Source organism: Mytilus trossulus, unplaced genomic scaffold (genome assembly GCF_036588685.1).
Source record: "Mytilus trossulus isolate FHL-02 unplaced genomic scaffold, PNRI_Mtr1.1.1.hap1 h1tg000110l__unscaffolded, whole genome shotgun sequence".
NCBI classification, from domain to species: domain Eukaryota; kingdom Metazoa; phylum Mollusca; class Bivalvia; order Mytilida; family Mytilidae; genus Mytilus; species Mytilus trossulus.
In genome coordinates, this window is record NW_026963297.1 from 338582 (window position 1) to 359208 (window position 20627).

At 33.3% G+C, this 20627-nt stretch overlaps 1 protein-coding gene and 1 long non-coding RNA gene across 3 annotated transcripts in view; one reads left to right on the plus strand and one right to left on the minus strand.

Moving 5' to 3' along the window:
• Nucleotides 1–9302, plus strand: part of LOC134700046 (uncharacterized) — a 35191-nt gene extending 25889 nt beyond the window's left edge. The window contains exons 1-3 of one of the 2 annotated variants that reach the window (XR_010103750.1): nucleotides 2392–2509; nucleotides 7908–8012; nucleotides 8864–9302. This is a non-coding gene — a long non-coding RNA (uncharacterized LOC134700046). Of the gene's footprint in view, nucleotides 1–2391; nucleotides 2510–7907; nucleotides 8013–8863 lie in introns of those variants that run through there. The other variant, XR_010103751.1, reaches the window with a different exon arrangement.
• A 6965-nt stretch (nucleotides 9303–16267) lies between these two features.
• LOC134699999 (putative nuclease HARBI1) lies at nucleotides 16268–18391 on the minus strand. Its single transcript, XM_063561400.1, has 2 exons — nucleotides 17655–18391; nucleotides 16268–16569 (listed from the first exon to the last, which is right to left on the minus strand). Exons 1-2 carry the CDS (start codon nucleotides 18193–18195, stop codon nucleotides 16268–16270), a joined length of 843 nt encoding a protein of 280 aa, XP_063417470.1. The 5' UTR covers nucleotides 18196–18391.
• Between the last annotated feature and the right edge of the window lie 2236 nt (nucleotides 18392–20627).

Genomic DNA, 20627 nt, shown 5'->3' on the forward strand with positions numbered 1-20627 from the left:
CATGGCTAACAAGTTGAAAATAAACTGACATTCTAACTCCAATGTCTAAAATAAAATGTGAAGTTTTTTTTTTTTTATTAATTATTTGTATGTATGCATTTATAGGACTGTGACACTATCGTTGGAATGAAAAGACCAAGAATAAATCCATATCATAGATCAAAGTGAAGAACAGGTCAGAAACAAAGCAACGAAGAAAGAAAAGGATGACTTGATTTCAAGAGCAGATGTAAGTAAAAATATATAAGTATATTATTAAGTTGCCAATAGAACTATAATATGATTGAAAAATGGAGGTTAAATCATTCTCTAATATTTATTCTGTTGAATAGGTAAAAAATGGGCAATTTAAAAAAATATATTCATAATATTAGGATAAAATAGGAAAAACAGGCTGTAGGTCTCAGAAATCAAGGATTGTGTTTTATAATATAAATAAAAACTTGCATGCTTGTTTGCTCTATATACATGTAAGTGTTCCCTTTGATTTGTTTGTCTTTTGATGAGTACATTTCAAGCAGGGATTGAACTTAAGATTTTGATAATTGTAGCCCACAGCTTAAGTTTTGTAGCCCACATATATAGTCCAGTACAAGAAAAGCTGAAATTTGAGTAGCACATACCAAATTTTAGGGGCCATTAGCGAGTGGGCCCCTGCTAATTTCAAACCCTGATTTGTACAAGGTATAAAGTATTGTCTTTTTAAGTACAAATTGTATTTTTCTTTTGTAAGAATCTTTTTCAAGAAGCTTGTTTAATGTATTTTAATAAACATGATATAAGAATAAGTGACTGTTGCATACAAATGTACATGAATGTTTCATTTTTCATTTCAGGATAGAAAAGTTCACCTTAAAACCAAAAGGAACTGCACATCAAGAGATTTTATCATTCAAAAGAAGATTGTTTTGATGAAAAATTCATGTATGATAGGAGATGAACTGACAATTTCTGTTTTGTTGAGGATAAAAATCATCAGATTTTATAATTGTATTTTTTGTTTGCATTTAGTGAGACTTAAAAATAAATTATTGAAATAATTTGAATAGATTGTATGTTATGTTTAAGACTAGATCAGAAAAAAGAAAAACAAAAGAACCAGACTCCAAGTTTTATAAAAAGATGGAAGGTCCATCGAAAGGAATAAAAAAAGTCATATTCCTGACTTGGTACAGGCTTTTCCTTTCAAAATAATGTAGGGTTAAACTTTGTCTAATTGTTTACAGTCTTTTCAAACCTTGGTCTTATTGTTTACAGATCTTTCTGACGGTAATTTGGTCGTATTGTTTACAAACTTTTCTTTGGTCTCCATGAAGAACAAAATGTTAGTGATAATAATATTATTATCATTACCGAAGTTTTCCAGCTTTAATATATATAGACAAGTCCAATAATTTTATTATGGTAAAAATCATTGCAAGAACATTAAAGCAGAAATGTACACATTTATTGTATATTCTACAATACATTGTGGACTATTCAACCTGTAGTGCTGTACCACAAGTAGTTCCTGTGAAATTATAGTACTAGTAGGCTTACCGTTGGAACGTCTACACACCATATATTTCTAAACATATAACATATAAACACTTGTTGAAATCTAAACACTTGTTACAATCTAAACATGTTTAGATGCTAAACGCGTTTCAAATCGTACACAGAAAAAAAGTGTTTAGATAAGTGTTTAGAATCCAAACACTGTTTTTACAGTGTATGTGGCAGATTTTAAAACCATATATTCAAAGTTATGATAACTAGTTTGTATGCATTATTTCTAGCATTTTAACTGTTGCTTACCTCATGCTTTCATTATTTGTTCAGGTTCAGAAAAACATCATCTACCGTTTTAATGGGTTATATGACACTGTTAATTATAAATGTTAAAAGCAAACGAGGGCCAAGCTAACTATTGTCTGTAATGTGCAAAAGTGCACTTTCTTTTTAACAAATCAAATAATGAGATGTTATATATACGTGTATTTCAACACCATATAATTGCTAGACACATATTATTGGGTGGTATTGGATCACGGAAATTTCGTTACAATTTTGAAATTAAACTGAAGGTCATATGATTTGTTTGCATTGCATTATGTAAGATCTTGCTTCAAAGTAAGCATGACTTAAACGATTGAAAATTTAAATGAAACTCGAATATCATTTAGTTTTCTCATCCATCACTTCACTTGGATTTCAAACCAGTGTAAACATTTCAAATTGTTGACGTTATACGTTCCTATTTAAGTAATTCTAATGAACGATAGCTAGACTGCGGGTCCTTTCAACGTGACATATTGATTGTTTTCGTTTAATTTAAATGTTGGAGTCCTAAGGACGTAATGATAAAAAACAAACAAAGATAAAGCCATAACTAACAACGGACGTATTTAAGTTGTAATGTTTTATTGAGTTTACATGTATATTACGAGAATAACGATATGTCGTAAAAACATAATGATAGATTCCTTAACTGGACTTAAGCTGGCAGCCTCTTTTAGCAGCCAATCAAGTAAGCAGCCACTTTTTTTCTAGCAGGCAATTTTGATGATATGCCAACAAAAATATCAATACAAATATATCAAACTCAAATGTTCCAAAAATCTCAAAATCTTTTTTTAATATACATGTATAGCACGTCCTTTGACAGCAGAATTCGACATTTTTACGGCTTGTCGTGATCCTCAAAAGTCGTTTTATATACGAATGATGCTAGCAACCACTTAATTTTTTGAGTACACTCTTTGTTGATTAAAACATGGTACATTTTAAAATTGTTTTTTTCTATTCTTTTTCTTGTTTTTTGATTCCTAATGATTGTGAGCTAAACAAACAATTTACATGTAGTAATAAACTACCATTCTTGATAATATTGGTTTAAGTAAGATGTGTGGAATCGTGTCATATTTCCAAAAACTGAATAAAAAATTTGCAATGTACGACCAAAAGTTACATACATACTTTCCATACACTAGGCATCCTTAAATATCAAATTTGTCAGTCGAATTTTGTATCAATGTCTATTCCGGTACATATGAAATGAAAAAAAAAATCGATATACACGTAATGTGAATCTCTCTGCAACAGGCAGAAAGGGAAGCTGTGTAGCTGTGGTCTACTTGAGAAAACACACAGTGTGTTCTACGGCTTAGTTTATTGTTTTTTAAGTAGGTTCAAAGATTGAGTCGGACAGTCTTATTACCTTACAGTCTACCTTACAGAAAAGTTAATAAAAAATGTTCTACGGCAAAACTTGTGTCTCCACTAGGTGCAAAGGGAAGCTGGGTAACTGAGGTGTACTGGAGAAGAAACCCAAGGTGTTCTTCGGCACAGTTTGTTATTAACGTAGGTCCAAATTTAGGGTCAGACACCTTACCCCGCTATCTTACAGAAAAGTTACGAAAGAGGAATCAAATATGAAGGCAAAGGATAATTTCCACCGTGTGAAGACCGTCCATAGTATTAACATTCAGGACTTGGTTCAGGCGCACAAAACATGCGACGGGGTTTTACTTATCTAATTAGATAAAACAAAACTCCCTTATGCATGGCCATAGAAGAAATTTAAAAAGAATCATTAGTACGAAAAAAAATTAAAAGTTTTTAAAACCGGGAAACATTTGTCAAGGAAAAAAGGAACAGCGGAACTATTTCTGACCCGTTCACAACAAAATAAAATATAGCAATGACAGTGTAACATATAAACCCAACGATACTTGATCAACACGGACCCCATTAAACCCTGTTGCTTGGCAATTCCCGCTCCATACAAGAAACTCAAATTCATTTTCGAGAACAAGGGAATGGCTCTACGTTAAACAAGACAACGTCTGTTGTTTTTTCGTAATTATCGGGCAATTATATAAGTCATTGGATTCTCAACCCCTGCTTAGCACTATCCAAAAAGAATTTACAATGACAAAGCTCTATAGTACTAAATGTAGTATGTTGATAATAATATATATCAAATTTATTAAAATTATAATTGCAGATTTGATCATAATCTATGTCATTGTCACCCAAGCTAATCAAATATGACCTGGGTATAGGCACTTCATGAAATTTGAAAGCATATACACCTCGCCGCTTGGAAAATAAATATATGCTTCACAGGCAGCTATGCCGTATGAATATGAGCATGCATGTACGTCATCAGTCATGAATTTGACCTCTTGGAAGGGAGTTAATTATTTTGCATCATCTAACTCCGGTAAATAGGATGCTAATATTATATCCTCGAAGAGCTGAAGAGTGAAATTAGTAGTAGGATATTCAACAAAATGTAAGACAAGAATTCGGTGTTTGCACGAAACCCAAGTAATAGTATTACTTTTTATGTCGTAATGTAAATACTACACACTAACACTATTACTCTGTATATCAAACACATTAATGTTTTAATAATTGGTATATAAATGTGGCAGAAGACCTTTCAAACTATTTACTAGTAACTGGCCTCTAATAAGTTATTTGAAGTGATTTTTTTTCAGGATTTAAATAAAAGCGAGTTTTTCAATAGAAAAGACATTATTTCAGTTTAACAAAAAATTAATAAAAAGTGCGATTTTATTTTTTTGCTAAAAAAGAAACTAAAGAATATTTTATTCTCTTACGCTCAAATCGTTAAATGCATACATGTATTAAGATAGTTTTGAATCACATAGTATCAACAGTTTTGCAAGAAACTGTGTTCAAACCATTTCTAAATGACAAATTTAAATTCGTGTTTTTAAACCTGTTATCATTGTGTCAATGTCAAATTTATCTTCGTCAGAGGACGATCATGAATACTGATATCAATTTCAGTTGGCAAATAACGTAAAACGATATTTAAATACCCGTAAGGGCTCGTTTGTTAATGTTATTCAAACTATAGTGTACTTTTGCACGGGATAAGTAATTTTATAGTGGTATAATAAAGAAATTGTGTTATGAGTTCCGAATGTCAACCTTCTTTTTATTAACATTTATTGAGAACCACCTCAGACGCTTACTGCAGAAACATCCTCGTCATACATTTTATTTTATAGAAATTTGTGAAGTCATTATGTACTAATATTACTGTCGCTCGTATTTTACAACATATCCTAAAAAGCAAGTGGAATTGTGTGCACACTTGATTGATTGTATTTGTGTTTCAATAATTACTGCCATTTGTACTGTTCATTGCTTCATGAGTAACAATATAAATTGAGTTAATGTATACCGCCATTTTAGTTTTACAGTAAACACTACTCTTTGTCAGTTTTTGATGTTGCAGCCAAAAAGTATTGTTCGACAAACCATTCTGAGATATGAAATTACTGGTTTGTGATTGTTTTTTATCAAAAGGAGGACTAGTTGGCACTGTTTGCTAATGCAGACAAATATGTGTAGTCATTGTGTACCAATGTTTCTGTTATTTCTATCACACAGCCCATTTTGAGTACTCATGGTAATAGATTTACTGATCTTATCGCTGCTATAATATAACATATATGGTGTGTTTGAAGTTGTAGTCAAACATTTTTGTTTTACAAACAATCCTGAGATATAAAAACTACTGGTTTTAGTGACGGCTAAGTAATTGGAACTAAAAGAGGAAATGCTGGCACTCTCAATTGAGGGGGAGACAATTTAGAAGTCACTCTGTATCATAATTGCTGTCATTTATATTTTACAATTAATAATGGGTAACACATTAAAATACAGTAGTGGTACTTAGACCTTCTAAAAGTTATCTTTTTATTCGGTTAGGTTTAATCGGAATTTTCGAGGTCAAAGTTATCATCGTGCATGAATGATTGTAAATTTAATTATGTAGCTGTCCCTCCCAAAGTTAATTTAAACGCAGTAAGGCTAATGATGCTTTCAAAATTAACTTGATGTTTTACTAGGACCGATATGATGGTAGGAACAGTCATAAAACGTGTTGCAATCAAAGTGACTGGTTATCAAGTTATCTTGCTGTACATGTCAGGTTTGTGACCATCAGTAACGATGTATTGCTCTCATGTTCATGTTTTATCCAACAAAACTTAACGTTCGAAATAAATTGAAATATAATTTTATGGTAAGAACTTTTGAAATAAACACTTTGCTGTACATGCAACAAGAGAGTATATGTGTCTTTCCCTAAGGTATCTTAAAATACATATATATGGTAGGTTAACCGGACCCTCTAGCTAGTGCATCTTGTTCCTTGTATGTAAATACTTTAAATACAAATAACAATTCTCGGAGATCTAACAATATGATAACGTGTAACTGAAAAGAGCATACATTACGATTTTCATTAAAAGACAGATGCATTTTCAATATTCGATCCTTGATCAATGTCCTTTTTTTATTGTCACCTTCCATTTTGATAGGGTACATTGAATTCCAGCACCTTAACACTTGTTTAACCAAGCTAGAGGTACACACATAATTCAGCTTCAAAAACTGTATAGATGATTGCTGTTAAGTCAATGTACATGAATCGTTTGAATGGTATGGTCGGAATATGATTATTTTTTACTGGTGCAGGAATTTTTTTAAACAAATGCTATATTCCATGAAAAGATATGACGTGTTATCTTTACAGATTACATATGAATTCATCCCTATATTTTGTTTTTCACTCTAAATGAAACATTACTTTTCTGAACAACTATCGTTATTTTTAATGCGAATAGCCAAACGTTAATATAAATATACCACAAATAAAATGTACTTTAGGTTCAAGTGATTGAGAGTACAAATAATTTTGACAGCAATGATTCAATCTCGAAAAGACCTTGGGTCCCCAACAACAAAAGTATAAATTGCAATTTGAATATCTGATAACTATTTGTGAATTTATTTTCGTCAAGATAATATGCAATCTTTATTTCCTAAACGGAAGGTTATGAATGATCATATGTTATAGTACTGGCAGGTTTTTTGTGCTAGATATCGTGCACGTATTCACCAAATATTATTATCAAGATTGATAATATCCTTTCCTATAGAAATTTAAAATTATCGTTTAAAATATTATACAAAACCTTTATACATTGATTTGCAGATGTCTCAACATTTAAACAAAACTCGATATTAACAAACTAACATCACACGGATTATTTACCATATCGTTTTCTTTCTGTATTATAAATACTATCTTTAAATACGTCTTTTCAGGTTAACTTTTTTACGTTTTTTGTTATGATTGAGTTAAAAAAAACAATATTAAAATCTTAAAATGAAACAGCATTCATATGTTCTGTCAATAAACTCTTATTTTCAGCAAAAAAATTTAAAATATTTACACAGAAAACTATTCGACTCGGCACATGGTGTCTCTTCTATCGTCATCAATATAACAAATAAAGACAAGCATTAAACCAAAATAACATCACATTGTCCTTCGCTCAGTCAATATGTAAGAGAATGGAAATGTTAGTGTACTTTGTATATCCTTGTTAAGAATTGCACTTAAGCTGTTCCCGCTACCGCGCTCCGTGTACACGACGTTACCCTTGTTGTGACGATAGCTATTCAGAGTTTCAATACAAGTATCATTGCAAGCAGACGTTCTTATTACTAAGCCTTAATGTGTGTCCGATACAACCACTCTACAATAATCCTATAATGATTCACATCCTCTCATTTAATGTCAGGTAAATGTGATATATTGAAACAGATTCATCAACATCACTGTCCCTATCATAAAAGTGCGTGCACATTGAAAAAGACAATACGTTTGTTTGAAACATTTTTTTATATAATATATAGTACTGACGGGAGTGTTGAGTTACCAGTAAATGAGAAAATAAGGTGTGCGATATTTCTTTTATTTGAAGTAGTAGCTCTTCTAAAAAAAAAGAAGTTGACTTTAATAATAATGTATTGTTTTATATATTTTGACCATAAATTAAATCCTATCAGCGACGACCAGTTCTTTCTTGTAGGATCAAATGTAACGGATTTACAAATACCGACTGTACTTTCGTGGAAATAAGTTTCGTTCTGGACAAGAATAATAGTAATACAACTACAAATGGAGTTACTAACCGGTTTGTAATATTTTATTTTATTAAATTATCCAATTTGCATGTATAATTGATATTCCAATGTGGTATTGTTACATAGGATTAAACGCCTTTATTAATAAATTTATTGGTGTATAAACTCGACCAATTCACTCACAAACAAATAAAAGTCCAAAGAACATTGATGATATGTTTGTGAGTGACTTGGTCCAGTTTATTCACCAATAAATTCCTTTAAAAAGGCGTTTAATCCTTATAAATCCTTTAAATTGGAAAAAGGGAATATATTTGTCCACACTCGTTACCTCTATCACACGTTAATTCTATATATCTATCATTGAATAGACCTGGCGCATGGAGATATTTGTTTGATTACCTAAAAATATGAATTTTGCTATCTGATCAAAAATAGACTGCAAAAACTCTTATTATCATTCAAACGAATGTGTTTGTGTTTATTATTCGATTACCCGATTAACGTGCAGTGAAAATAAATGTTGTTTACGTCGTTGTTATTATTGCCGCCATCTTGATTAAATTGGTTACGATAAGAAGTTCGGTCAACGTCGTCTATCGAAAAATAATCAACGTCAAGATCAACTGCCGGAAGTCCTTTCGACCAATCATATCAACGTATTCCCTAATATGCAAATTATATAAGAATTATTCTGTATTAATTGTTTCTTGTTATGAAAATGATATATGTATTGCTTTCACTATATTTTCACTGAGTCACAAACACATCTTTTAACGTTAGACATTGTGTTTATTTTGCTGCTGAATATAAGATGGATTGTCGTAATTAATAATTGTGATGTCATAAGCAAGTGCGTTGGTATTAAGTATAAATAGATAACACATACTTGATATTCCAGAGCATGCAGCAACTACTCAGACTTTGTAAAACGCCACCAGTGTAGAAAGTTGATGAACTAGGAGTATGTTAAAGAACGTCACGTCCTTTTTTCTCAAAAAAGTTCATCGGAACATATCAATGCCTTGTTGATAAACATTCCGTATCAACTTCACAATTAATACACAATAGCCTTGGAGTATATAATTTGGGTACTGACGTTGTTTATCATCTTAATAACTTGTTATAGAATTCTTTTATTTGTCTTTATGAATATAACTTTAACTATCAAGTCTGTTCTTTTGGTGGTATCCATGTGACGTAGCTGTGTACTTATTAATCCCGCCATTGTATTGTTGTTTTATTATTATTTTTGTATTCCTGTCTTTCATTGATGCTAATATGCTTTTTCACTTAAATTGTTTAACCATTCAATTGCCGTTATTTATGACGAAAGAAATGACTACCAAAACTATGCATATATTTGATTGTATTGAATTGCTATTTTGTTAATTTATTACTGAGGTAATAAATATTTCATTCATTTACTTTGTCTTCATCACTTACATTCACACAAGCTGCCTGCTTGGAGCATTTGACTTTGTAAAGTAAGAGTTTGTCATTGTTGCCTAACACGGATATACAAATTTACCATATTTTAATAATTTCCAAAAGATGACAAAAGTGTGTCAGAAATCATATCTGATATTCTTCCTCATTCATAATAACCTTCCATCATTTTTAGTGTTTTTTCTTAATTATTAGTTGTAACTGTTGATGTAAACGTCTTTTGGTTTTATGAGTCTTCGTTTATTCCTAGGTTTTGATTGTTACTGTCTTCCAGCCGTAACGTGGAAAACGTTTTAAAAAAGGTCCAAGATCAGTTAAAAATAATATTTTCTTTTTGATAATTTGTTATGTAATGCAAATAGCTCTCGGCAGTCCAGCTTTGTAATTTTTTAACAGTCAAGAGCACGCAGTTATGGTAAGGCTCTAGAACATCGAGAACAGCTTCACGACTACCCCCCCCCCCCCCCTTTGTGTGAAACATTTTGTTGATTACATAGGGAATCCCTGAAGCATGACAGGAGTAAACACATACCCCCCGCCCCCAAACCTCTAATCAAAAGTTTTGGATCTGTCCTTGTCAACCTTACACTCAGGTCACTGGTGAAGTGTTGTCACACAAAACAAATCATTCACAATCATTCGACGTTCGACATCCGTACTGTCCGGTACGTTTCCGTTTCTTGTACGTTACATATCCGTTGAATGTCCGTTATGCATTCGTTAAGCGTTCGTTTTATTTGGTCAGTACATCAACGGACTCCCAATGGATAACAATTTTGTCAACACACAACTTGTATTTGCATTCGTTAGTCGTCCGTTCGTCTTTTCCGGTAAGGTGTAACCGAGGCTTTAGAAAACGAAGCTGTGTGATTACTTAAAGCAGAGACGACATTATAATACAACTAGCTGATAAAGGTAACGCTATAGTCGTCATGGACAAATGTGATTACATTCAAGAGGCAGAATATCCACTCACTTATGAGAAATTTTAAAAGAAATTAAACTCTGACCCCAGGCCTCAATTCAACAAACAGATCACCACAAACCTGAAAATCATGTGTGAACATATTGATGAAGACACATTGTAATATTTTAAACCTCAAAAATCAAAGCCGTGGCGTTTCTATCTTTTAGCAAAATACACAAAGTCAATAGTCCAGGTAAACCAATTGTTACCGCAAATGACCACCATATAGAGACAATATTAGAACGTATTGACTTTTATCTGAGACCACATGTAGAGAATTTACCATCCTATATTCAAGATACAACACACTATCTTAAGAAAATGGAATATTTGAACACTCACATAACAGACACCGAACGGAAGCGTACCGGATAAAACGGATGAGGTAGCACTCTATAGTTAGATGTGCCGTTTCGCATTTTAGCCCGTGTGGATTTTTCAAATAGGATAGCTAGTGTAGAATAAAGTTCATTTTTTGATAGCTGAAGATTAAAATAGCCTTCATAGAGGGTTTTTAGAAACATCAAGAGTATGTAGTGCATGTAATATGGACTGTTTTCTGTATGACCGTCCGTATTTTCATATCCATACCAAATATTGGTCCGGCAATTATGCTTTTTTCCAACTTTTTTTCGCAAGAACTTTGCGATTTAATTTTACGAAAAAAATTAAGCGAAAGACACCATTTTTCAAATGATCATTTGGTAAACTACAACAGTTACTGAAAAGGTATCACTCAAAGGCATTGACATTCTTGTTTGAACCAACTTTTGGGGGAATATGTGACATGTTTATTCCCCTTTTTGCAATATTTGAAGGTGACTAAATGCAGATTGTTGCCATGAATAAACAAAAACAAAAATTATATTTCATCATGTTAACTTTTAAAATCTATGGAATATACTGTTTACATACTTTTGCACATGTATAGCACAAACTGTCGGGTTAATGTATTAGAAAGCCAGGAATATAGAGGATGATACATCAGTTTCTGGTTCAATTGAAATGGTGTTTTTTAACTGTGGAGTGTTACCTGAACAAGATAAGCGGAAAATTAAAGACTACAGTATTAATGCATTGAAATCACATAAACGTGACCTTATAAAAAATTATAAAGTTTCCATGTAACTGGTTTTAGTTTATAGTCTAAAAGGTTTATATTTGCATTATTTAAGGTGGTACCTAACACTACAGGGGCCGGTTGTTCAACTTGTCGTTAACTTAACGGTAGCGTTAGCCTTAACGTGTCGTTAAAAAGTTTAATGTGGCGTTACTTAACGGAAGGTTAAAAAGCTGTTGTTCAAGTTGATTTAACGGTAGCGTTAGCTAACGTGACCGTTAGCAAATCTTAACCTGTCGTTAAATTTTAACTATGGTTTAGAGGCTATTTTAGTTACCCATAATTCAGATTTTCTGAACTTCCCCCATAAACAAATATGGCCGACTTGCCTTCTGCTAGTGCATGTAATCAGTCTAATGTTAAGAAAACAAGGGAAAGAAAGCCGAATTTTTCGGAAGCAGAAATTAATCTTCTCCAAGATGAAGTAGAAAAGAATTATGCAGTCATTAATGACAAATTTGGAAGTGCTTTGACAAATAAAAGAAAAACAGCAGTCTGTGGAAGAATTTCAATGATGGTGTCTTCTCTTGGTGTTGCCCATAGGTCAGCCAAGGATTGTAAAGATAAATGGGGCAACACCAAGAAAGAGGCAAAGAAGATCTTTTCTGTCAAAAAGAGAGACCAGGGGAAAACAGGTGTTGGACCACAGGCTAAGCCAGTGAGTGTGGCAGTGAACAGAACAATAGATCTGTGCAAGGACTCTGCTTCCTTCAAGGGCATAGGAGGTGTAGAAAGCTGCATCATTGGTATGTAATATTTTGTCTTATCAATTTAAAGTTTCTATAGATCTTTCTCTGGAAATTTCTAAACAGTTGTGCTTTTAATATGCCCTAGTTGAAGGAATAACATCGATGTAGAGGCAGAAATTGATGTCCGCCGATATCACTATGGACCCAAATTATCGTTGAAAACTGTTGAAATAAAGTTTTTCCTTGTTCATGTGCTAAATTGTCACCCAAATACTTTCTATACAAGGATATTTTCATAGTTATTCATATTTTTGAAAGGTATTTAACCAATATTTATTTCTTAAATGATCAAATCGTCTGCATGTTTATGCACTTAAATGTACTAAATAATGACCTTGCCCTCACAATCAGTGACAATGTAAACATTACAAATTCCTCATGTTAGGAAATATAATTATACCTTCTTGAAATGTTATTCAATCTTATTTGGGTTTTCCCGGTCAATATGCGAATAAAGAAAAGGTTTTAACCCTATCATTTCTTGTGAATCTACATCACTGTCCCATGCTGATATGCGAGAATTCTGAACAGGTGCTCTCCTGAATTTGTTAATGGCGCTCAATTAAAATATGTAATCTCGGCCCGAATGAATATCGTACCATAGAAATGTTCGTCAATATATCATGTCTTTACTAGAATTTTACAACTTTAAAAAAACCAACTACAATACAAACTTTGTCCTAATTAACACTTTCTTACAAGAAGTTTTAAAGGGAATCAACCTGAATGTTTACCTCTATGTATTATGAGGGTTTACAAAAAAGTACTAATATACAACCTGTCGCCCTGTGACATGGCGTGACAATATCTGAACTACATTCCACTCCATATGTGTTGTTCCCTCATATAACTATTGTTCAAACATCAAATTTATATGATAAATAGAAAAAGTAGTTTAAAAAAATGAAAATATGTAAGAACATTTGCGACACAAATAAAAAAAAGGGGGGGTCTACTCAATAACGTATATGATTATCTACTATCTAATTTTTAAAATGTTTATACCCCTATCGAATTTTTTAAACTAAAACTTTTGCGTATTAATTGGCTTACAACATTAAATTTAAGAGCTATTTTGTCTTTGTTTTAGCTGGTGCAGCTGAGGCTAGATTGTCTGAAGATGATTCTAGAATGGCATGTACTGGGTCCCAGGATTTATTTCAGTCAGCTATGGAATGTCAATCTGAGTCCTCACTACAACCTTCAACACCTCCTTCACCTCAGTCACCATCAGTCCTTTCAGGGTTTATTGGTAACCGGGCAGTACCAATTGTGGTAAACCCAACTAGACAGGCTAAGAACAATGAATCCCATGCCGTCCCTACAGCTGCTACAGCCACAAAGAAGAGAAAAGCCAAAGATGTTTATGAGCTTCAGGTGCATATATAACAATTAACTATGTCCGGTAGTATAATTTGTCCCCCATACTTTGTTGGCAATACATGTATAGGTTTTTTTTAATATATATGTACTGGTAGTAATATTAAAAATTGATTGTTAAATTATACTTTCCTTAGCATCAAGGGACAAATGTTTCATGCATATTCAGGACAATTTTCCAATTTATATACTGTCTACACATATACAATTTCAATGCACTCCCACAGAGTGTCACACTGGGATCGAAGACTTACATTCACCCTGTTTGTCCGCTCCTCCCAATAAACTGAACAAATTCTGATTTGGTCAGCTGATGAGTTATGACATGTGAGCACTTTCATATTAGTCAGATGTTGCTGGATGCTGACACATGAATGCTGAGTATCCTTTTAAGTAACTATTTTTAACTTACACAGACAAAGTAATGTTCTCTTAAATGGCGTCCAAGCAAACATTCAAAAGTAGATTACCAATGGTTACCTTTAATGCAAAATACAAACTTTCTTTACATATTTTTGAAGTATTTGGCCCTTTCCTCTTCATAAAGTTTAGAAATTTTTTGTCATTGGGTTACTATATCCCACATCTATTTATATCATTTTTCTATGCTGATCTGTTTTCTTGGAATGCATTGTATTCATTCAGCTGTACAGTAGCTTGTAATCTTTTTACAAATTAGTCATGTACGATTGTTGATTGATTCATATCTTTAACATTTCTGTTTTGTTCAACAGGTTGTGTATTTTAGGGGTGAAATTGTAAAGCAGAAGAAGGAGATGAAAAAGCTGAACTTGCAGATAGAACTGCTGGAAAGAATCAAGGCAAAGGAGTACCAGCCAATGTCATGGTCACAGTGACTTGAGGCTCTTGTTTCTACCAACTAATATTATTTGTTATCTTCTCATGTTATATTGATTAAATGTCATTTTCAAAAGAAAAAAAAATGATTATATATTTCCCATTATTATATATTTGAATGAATTAAAATCCCGCTAGCATGTTTAACCCCGCCATATTATTTATGTATGTGCCTGTCCCAAGTCAGCAGCCTGTAATTCAGTGGTTGTCATTTGTTTATGTGTTACATATTTGTTTTTCGTTCATTTTTTACATAAATGAGGCCGTTAGTTTTCTCTTTTGAAGTGTTTTACATTGTTTTATCGTGGCCTTTTATAGCTGACTATGCGGTATTGGCTTTGCTCATTGTTGAAGGCCGTACGGTGACCTATAGTTGTTAATATTTGTGTCATTTTGGTCTTATGCGGATAGTTGTTTCATTGGCAATCATACCACATCTTCTTTTTTATATAAAGGAGGTCTTAACTATTAACCTCAACGATCTACATGTACCAGTTATCAATAAAACTTCCCGAAATTATTGAACAACACAGAACAGAATCAAGCACCTATTTTTATATCTTGTAGGGAAAACGGTCGCCAATTTCTTTTCTTGAATTTGTAATGGTTGTGGATGTGGATTGTGTCAATGTCCACCATGTTGATATCGAATACGTTTGTAAATGAAGTGATGTGTAAAATGGGAACCAAATAGTTCTGACAAAAAAATAGAAACTGTAATTGATCTGAGACATGAAAAGCATCTAAAGTCTGCCTGTGTCAATTTTGTTAAGAGTTTGACTTCATGAGCAATAATTGAATCTTTTACTTTAAAACTTAAACACTTATCGAATAAAGTTTCAATGTTATTAAATGATTTAATATCGAATCATTGAGATAATAAACCGTCGTTGTTGATGGTCATATATATGGTAACAAGAAGTTGCTTAAATCAAACTATTTTGCACTTTGGTGAATAGTTGTTTCACTGGCAGGCACCCCATGTCTCTTTATTTCGAACATCATCAAAATAAAACATTGTTTCCATTATATTAAGACCATAGTGTAATAAAACTGGTCTTCAATAAGTTAGGATCATTTGTCTATGAAAAAGTAAGAAAGCATATTAAAGGGTTAATAATACGTATTTCAGTGGTTAAAACATGATCTGGCAACGTGTTCTCTTGTGTTTCTTCCATCTTGCACTCCTAGAAAGGCTGGAACTTGCACGGGCTGATCAAGTCGAACACCAGCACCGTCGTCATTCACCAACGGTTCATTTCTGGACAAGGCGATGTTATGCAACACTGCACATGCACCAAAAATTCTGCATACTTTTTTCTGGTTTCATTCGGACCTTAAATATGAAAAAGTATATGCTCATTTCAGTTTCAAGTTATTAGAGCAACTAGTAGTAAATGAAAAGGTGTCATGCATGCAGAAATATTTATCCTTTTTTATATGTCTTGACATATAGATAATATGCAAAAGTCATTTAAAATACCTTTATTCAATGTTTTGACATTATAGTTCATTCTTTGCACTTAGATAACTGTTCTAGAAAGTTGATGGCGGTGATACCAAATGCATGTTCAAAATTCTAAATTGAAGACAAATTTACAACACTCGACAAAGATCCTTAAGGACAGCCTTTTGTTGATCAAGGCGGGCCTTTTTTCCAAATTTATATATTCGGGTTGCTGTCTCACGGACGTTTAACAAACATCTCTCAGCCATTTTTGTGTAACCATTTCATGGATTTTGTTCTTTATTTATGTATGAATTACAATGTCAAATCTGTATTTAATATAAATATACCTCAGAATGAAGGACATGAAACCGTCTTTTCAAAATACCAAAAGTCCTCTCTATAACGGATCTAGTACTGGCATGGCATCCGTTGAACCTTTGCTGGTGTCTCTCTGTTGGATTGGCATATGGAGTAAGCAGGTAAGGGCGACAAGCATATCCACTGTACCCAAGAATAACACCATCTATCAGTCCCCTGTGATTTGTCTGGAGGTGATTAGACAAAGTTGATGTGTTGAATATGTGGGAGTCGTGAGTGGAGCCTGGCCAGTTTGCAAATATATTGGTAAACCTGCCTGTAAATTCAGTGTTTAAAAAAAGGAAAAAAGACAATTTAAAAAATATAGCAGATTGTGTAATTATGCAAGTCCATTAGGAACTTATCATTATTTATCTGAGAGGGGGCTTGTCAAAATACAGGGGGGGGGTAATTTTTCTCCTATATGTGGAATAGGGGGTTTCAAATTTTATTGTAAATTCAAAGAGAGGTAAATAATGATAAGTCCCCAATATGTTTTGCACAAAGAAATAAGTAGTTTGAACATCATTTATCATGAAACCGGTTTTATTTATTTTAAGATCCCTTTCAGCTAATTTATAACTCTCATTCCCTCAAAATCTGTATTTTTTAGTCTAAAAAAACAAATATTTGGCATGTTAATATTTTGACATGTTTAATAGAAGGGGGGGGGGGGTCACATTTTTTTAAATGTTTTTTTTCGGGGGGGGGGTCAAACAAAAATAGTGAAATATTATGGGGGGATCATGAAAATTTTATGTTCAAATTCAAAATTACCAGCCCCCTCCCAGGTAAATAATGATAATTAAGTCCCTAATAACGCACCTGCTAAAAAAGAAGTCACACAAAGTACCACAGTTATTCCTCAACAAACTTCATTACTGACATTTTTTTAAAACAGGAAAATTCGGATATAAACAAACATAAAGCTATTACTATATGATTAAAAAAAGAGAATTTGAAATCACAAAGAGTAAAAGAAATCAGTGCAAATCACACGGTATCATAGACAAGTCATATTAATTTAACTAGAGTTATGCCGCTTTGTACCGTGATTTGAAGTTCTTTGTCATATACTGTAAATAAAAAATACAATGTTGCACAGCTAAAAGGTCCCACAAATTGAAGAGTAGTTCATGTTTTATCTTTCTGTGTTGACAAGATGAATAAAATTGATACCTTAAATCTTGTTTAAGTGTTATAAAGACCAGACCTAATGTAATCGAGCCTCTGAAATTTGGGTCGAAATAGAAGGACCCAGTTGTCTCTATTGATAGTGTCAAGGTATTTTTAAAGGGAGAGAACAATTTTCAAAAATCAACAACGACGAAATCGGGAATGGCAAAATACAGATTAAAATACCTTCAAAATCACAGACAGCTTGCACATTTATGCTGTGGTACCCCTTTCTGTTTACAAAGGATGGTTCATCATCTGATGGTGCCTGTATTCTCACATGTGTGCAGTCAATGCACCCCAAAACATTCGGAAAGTTGCTTTGCCTGTAAAACCCACATTTGATCTTGTTGATAGAATCCACATCTGTAGGCCAACTCACAAAATCGTCCTTAATGTCAATCAAGGCATCTGTCACATCATTTACAACACGAGAAACTGTTCCTTTGTCATACCCCAATGTATCTCCGATAACTTGCAAGAATGAGCCGGATGCATAGAGACGCAGTGCAATACATACTTGCTGTTCAACGGTCAGTGCTGTTGCTTTATTAGTTGGCCTTTTGAGTCTGTCTTGTAGAAGATTACAAAGGTAAGCAATTGAGTCCTTGCCAAATCTATACCTCCTTCTAAGTTCATCATCATTTAAATTTGTTAAATGTGAAATAGTTCCTCTAAAAACTCTGTCCTTTCTGGGTCTCAGTGGTGGCATTAACAAAGCAGCCATTTTCTGATTATACCATGGTTAAATGGTTTAACGCTGCTACTACCATCGTTAAATTTCACCCAAGTTAAGAACATTATAACGGAGCGTTAAAACTAACTATGAGATGAACAACAGGATTAACGAGACGTTAAATTTTAACGATACGTTAGCAAAATTTAATGGAGCGTTAGTGCTAACGACAAGTTGAACAATTGGCCCCAGGGAGATAACTCTGTAAAGTCAGTTAAAAGTTTTAATTACCTTATGTTGTAAAAGGAATATTAAGTTTCTCAATATTCAAAACTGATGTTTGTCAAATTGCTATATAACCAGTGTAATTTTTCTGACAAAACGGTTGGTATATTTTTTTATAAGTCTCAAAGTAAATACTTTGACAAAATTTTATGAAAATTAAACGAGCCAAATTAGTTTTAGTGAAAGTGTTGGGTACCACCTTAAGTTCAGTCTGGCTTTAATGATAGCTGCCTGACAATAAAGACGTGCTCTTATTCATGACATTCAAGAAATAAGGCATACCAATGCTTGGCATTTTAATGCGACATTTCAATTTGCATTTGTTCGTTTTACATTCGGTGCGTATCCGTTTTATTCGTTATCCTTCCGTTCATATCCGTTTCACATCCGTTTTATCCGTAATTCTTTTGTCATACGTCCGGTAGAAGTCCGTTGGTGAATTGGTCTACCGGACCTCCAACAGATGTATAACGGACCAGTAACGGAAACGAAACAGACGAGTACCGTTAAAAACGGACGATTACTGAGGTTAAACAAACACTCATGTTGGACGTCCGTTGAAAGTTTGAACATGCTAAAAATTATACAACGGACAGAACGGACATCGACAGATAAAACGGAAGCAAAACGGATATGGACGTACGTCTAACGGATATGGACGGGCTTCTAACGAACATGAACGGAATGATAAACTAGAGGCTCTTAAGAGCCTGTGTCGCTCACCTTGGTCTATGTGAATATTAAACAAAGGAAGCAGATGGGTTCATGACAAAATTATGTTTTGGTGATGGTGATGTGTTTGTACATCTTTCTTTACTGAACACTCTTTCTGCTTACAATTATCTCTATTTATAATGAACTTGACCCAGTAGTTTTAGTGGAAAATGTTAGTAAAAATTAACAAATTGTATGAAAATTGTTAAAAATTGACTATAAAGGACAATAACTCCTTAGGGGGTCAATTGACCATTTCGGTCAATTGACTTATTTGTAAATCTTACTTTGCTGAACATTATTGCTTTTTACAGTTTATCTCTATCTATAATAATATTCAAGATAATAACCAAAAACAGCAGAATTTCCTTAAAATTACCAATTCAGGGGCAGCAACCCAACAACGGGTTGTCCGATTCATCTGAAAATTTTAAGGCAGATAGATCTTCACCTGATGAACAATTTTTACCCCCATGTCAAATTTGCTCTAAATGCTTTGGTTTTTGAGTTATAAGACAAAAACTGCATTTTACCTCTATGTTCTATTTTTATCCATGGCAGCCATCTTGGTTGGTTGGACGGGTCGCTGGACACATTTTTTAAACTAAATACCCCAATGATGATTGTGGCTAAGTTTGGTTTAATTTGGGTCTGTAGTTTCAGAGGAGAAGATTTTTGTAAAAGTTAACGACGACGGACGACGGACGACGAGACGACAGACGATGGACGACGACGGACAACGGACGACGGACGCAAAAGTGATTGGAAAAGCTCACTAGACCCTGTGGGCCAGGTGAGCTAAAAAAGGGTTATCCGCTTGATGTCCGTTCGTCCTATCCATTAAGGTATGACCAGAGCTGAAATTTACAGTGTGTGTGTGTCCGTACATATCCGTTAGACTCCGTTCTTTTTCCGGTGTACGAATCACTTTAACGCCAGGTTTAGAATTTTGTGCATGTTCAAAACTGTGAACGTTCGTTTAACAAATATATTGTCAATTGACTGTCTAGTAGATTTCTATTTTGTATGGTACTCGTCCGTTCCTCCTCTGTTACATGTCCGTTGATATTAGTTGACTGAATTTACGAAAGGACAACCAACAGACGAGTAACGAATAACACGGAAAAGGTAACGGATAAAACTGATGAGTACCGTTTGAAAAACAAATTAGAATCACAATAAAATATAAATATACCCGTATTTTAACTGTGCATGCATCTTATATTTACAACAGACGGACATACGTTTAAATATCATAATACGTCCATTTTTTACGGAATGTGTATACTTTACAAATAATACATACAAGTCAAAATTCAAGATACGTGATGTGAAAAATGAAAGTTGCATTCGAATGTTTTACTGTATGCTAATCAACATGGAAAAAATTCCCGGGCGTACCTCCAATACACACACATTATGATTAACTGTAGTATTAAAACGTAAAGTAGAAAAAAATGGTTTGGTTTTTGTTATTTGGTTTT

Bases quoted from the DNA above. Each gene is read 5' to 3' on its own strand.
- LOC134699999 (XM_063561400.1), bottom strand. From the start codon at position 18,195: ATGGCTGCTTTGTTAATGCCACCACTGAGACCCAGAAAGGACAGAGTT. The intron at 16,570-17,654 runs GTATTTTAATCT...CTGAATTTACAG, and splicing joins AGCTGTCTGTGATTTTGAAG to GCAGGTTTACCAATATATTT.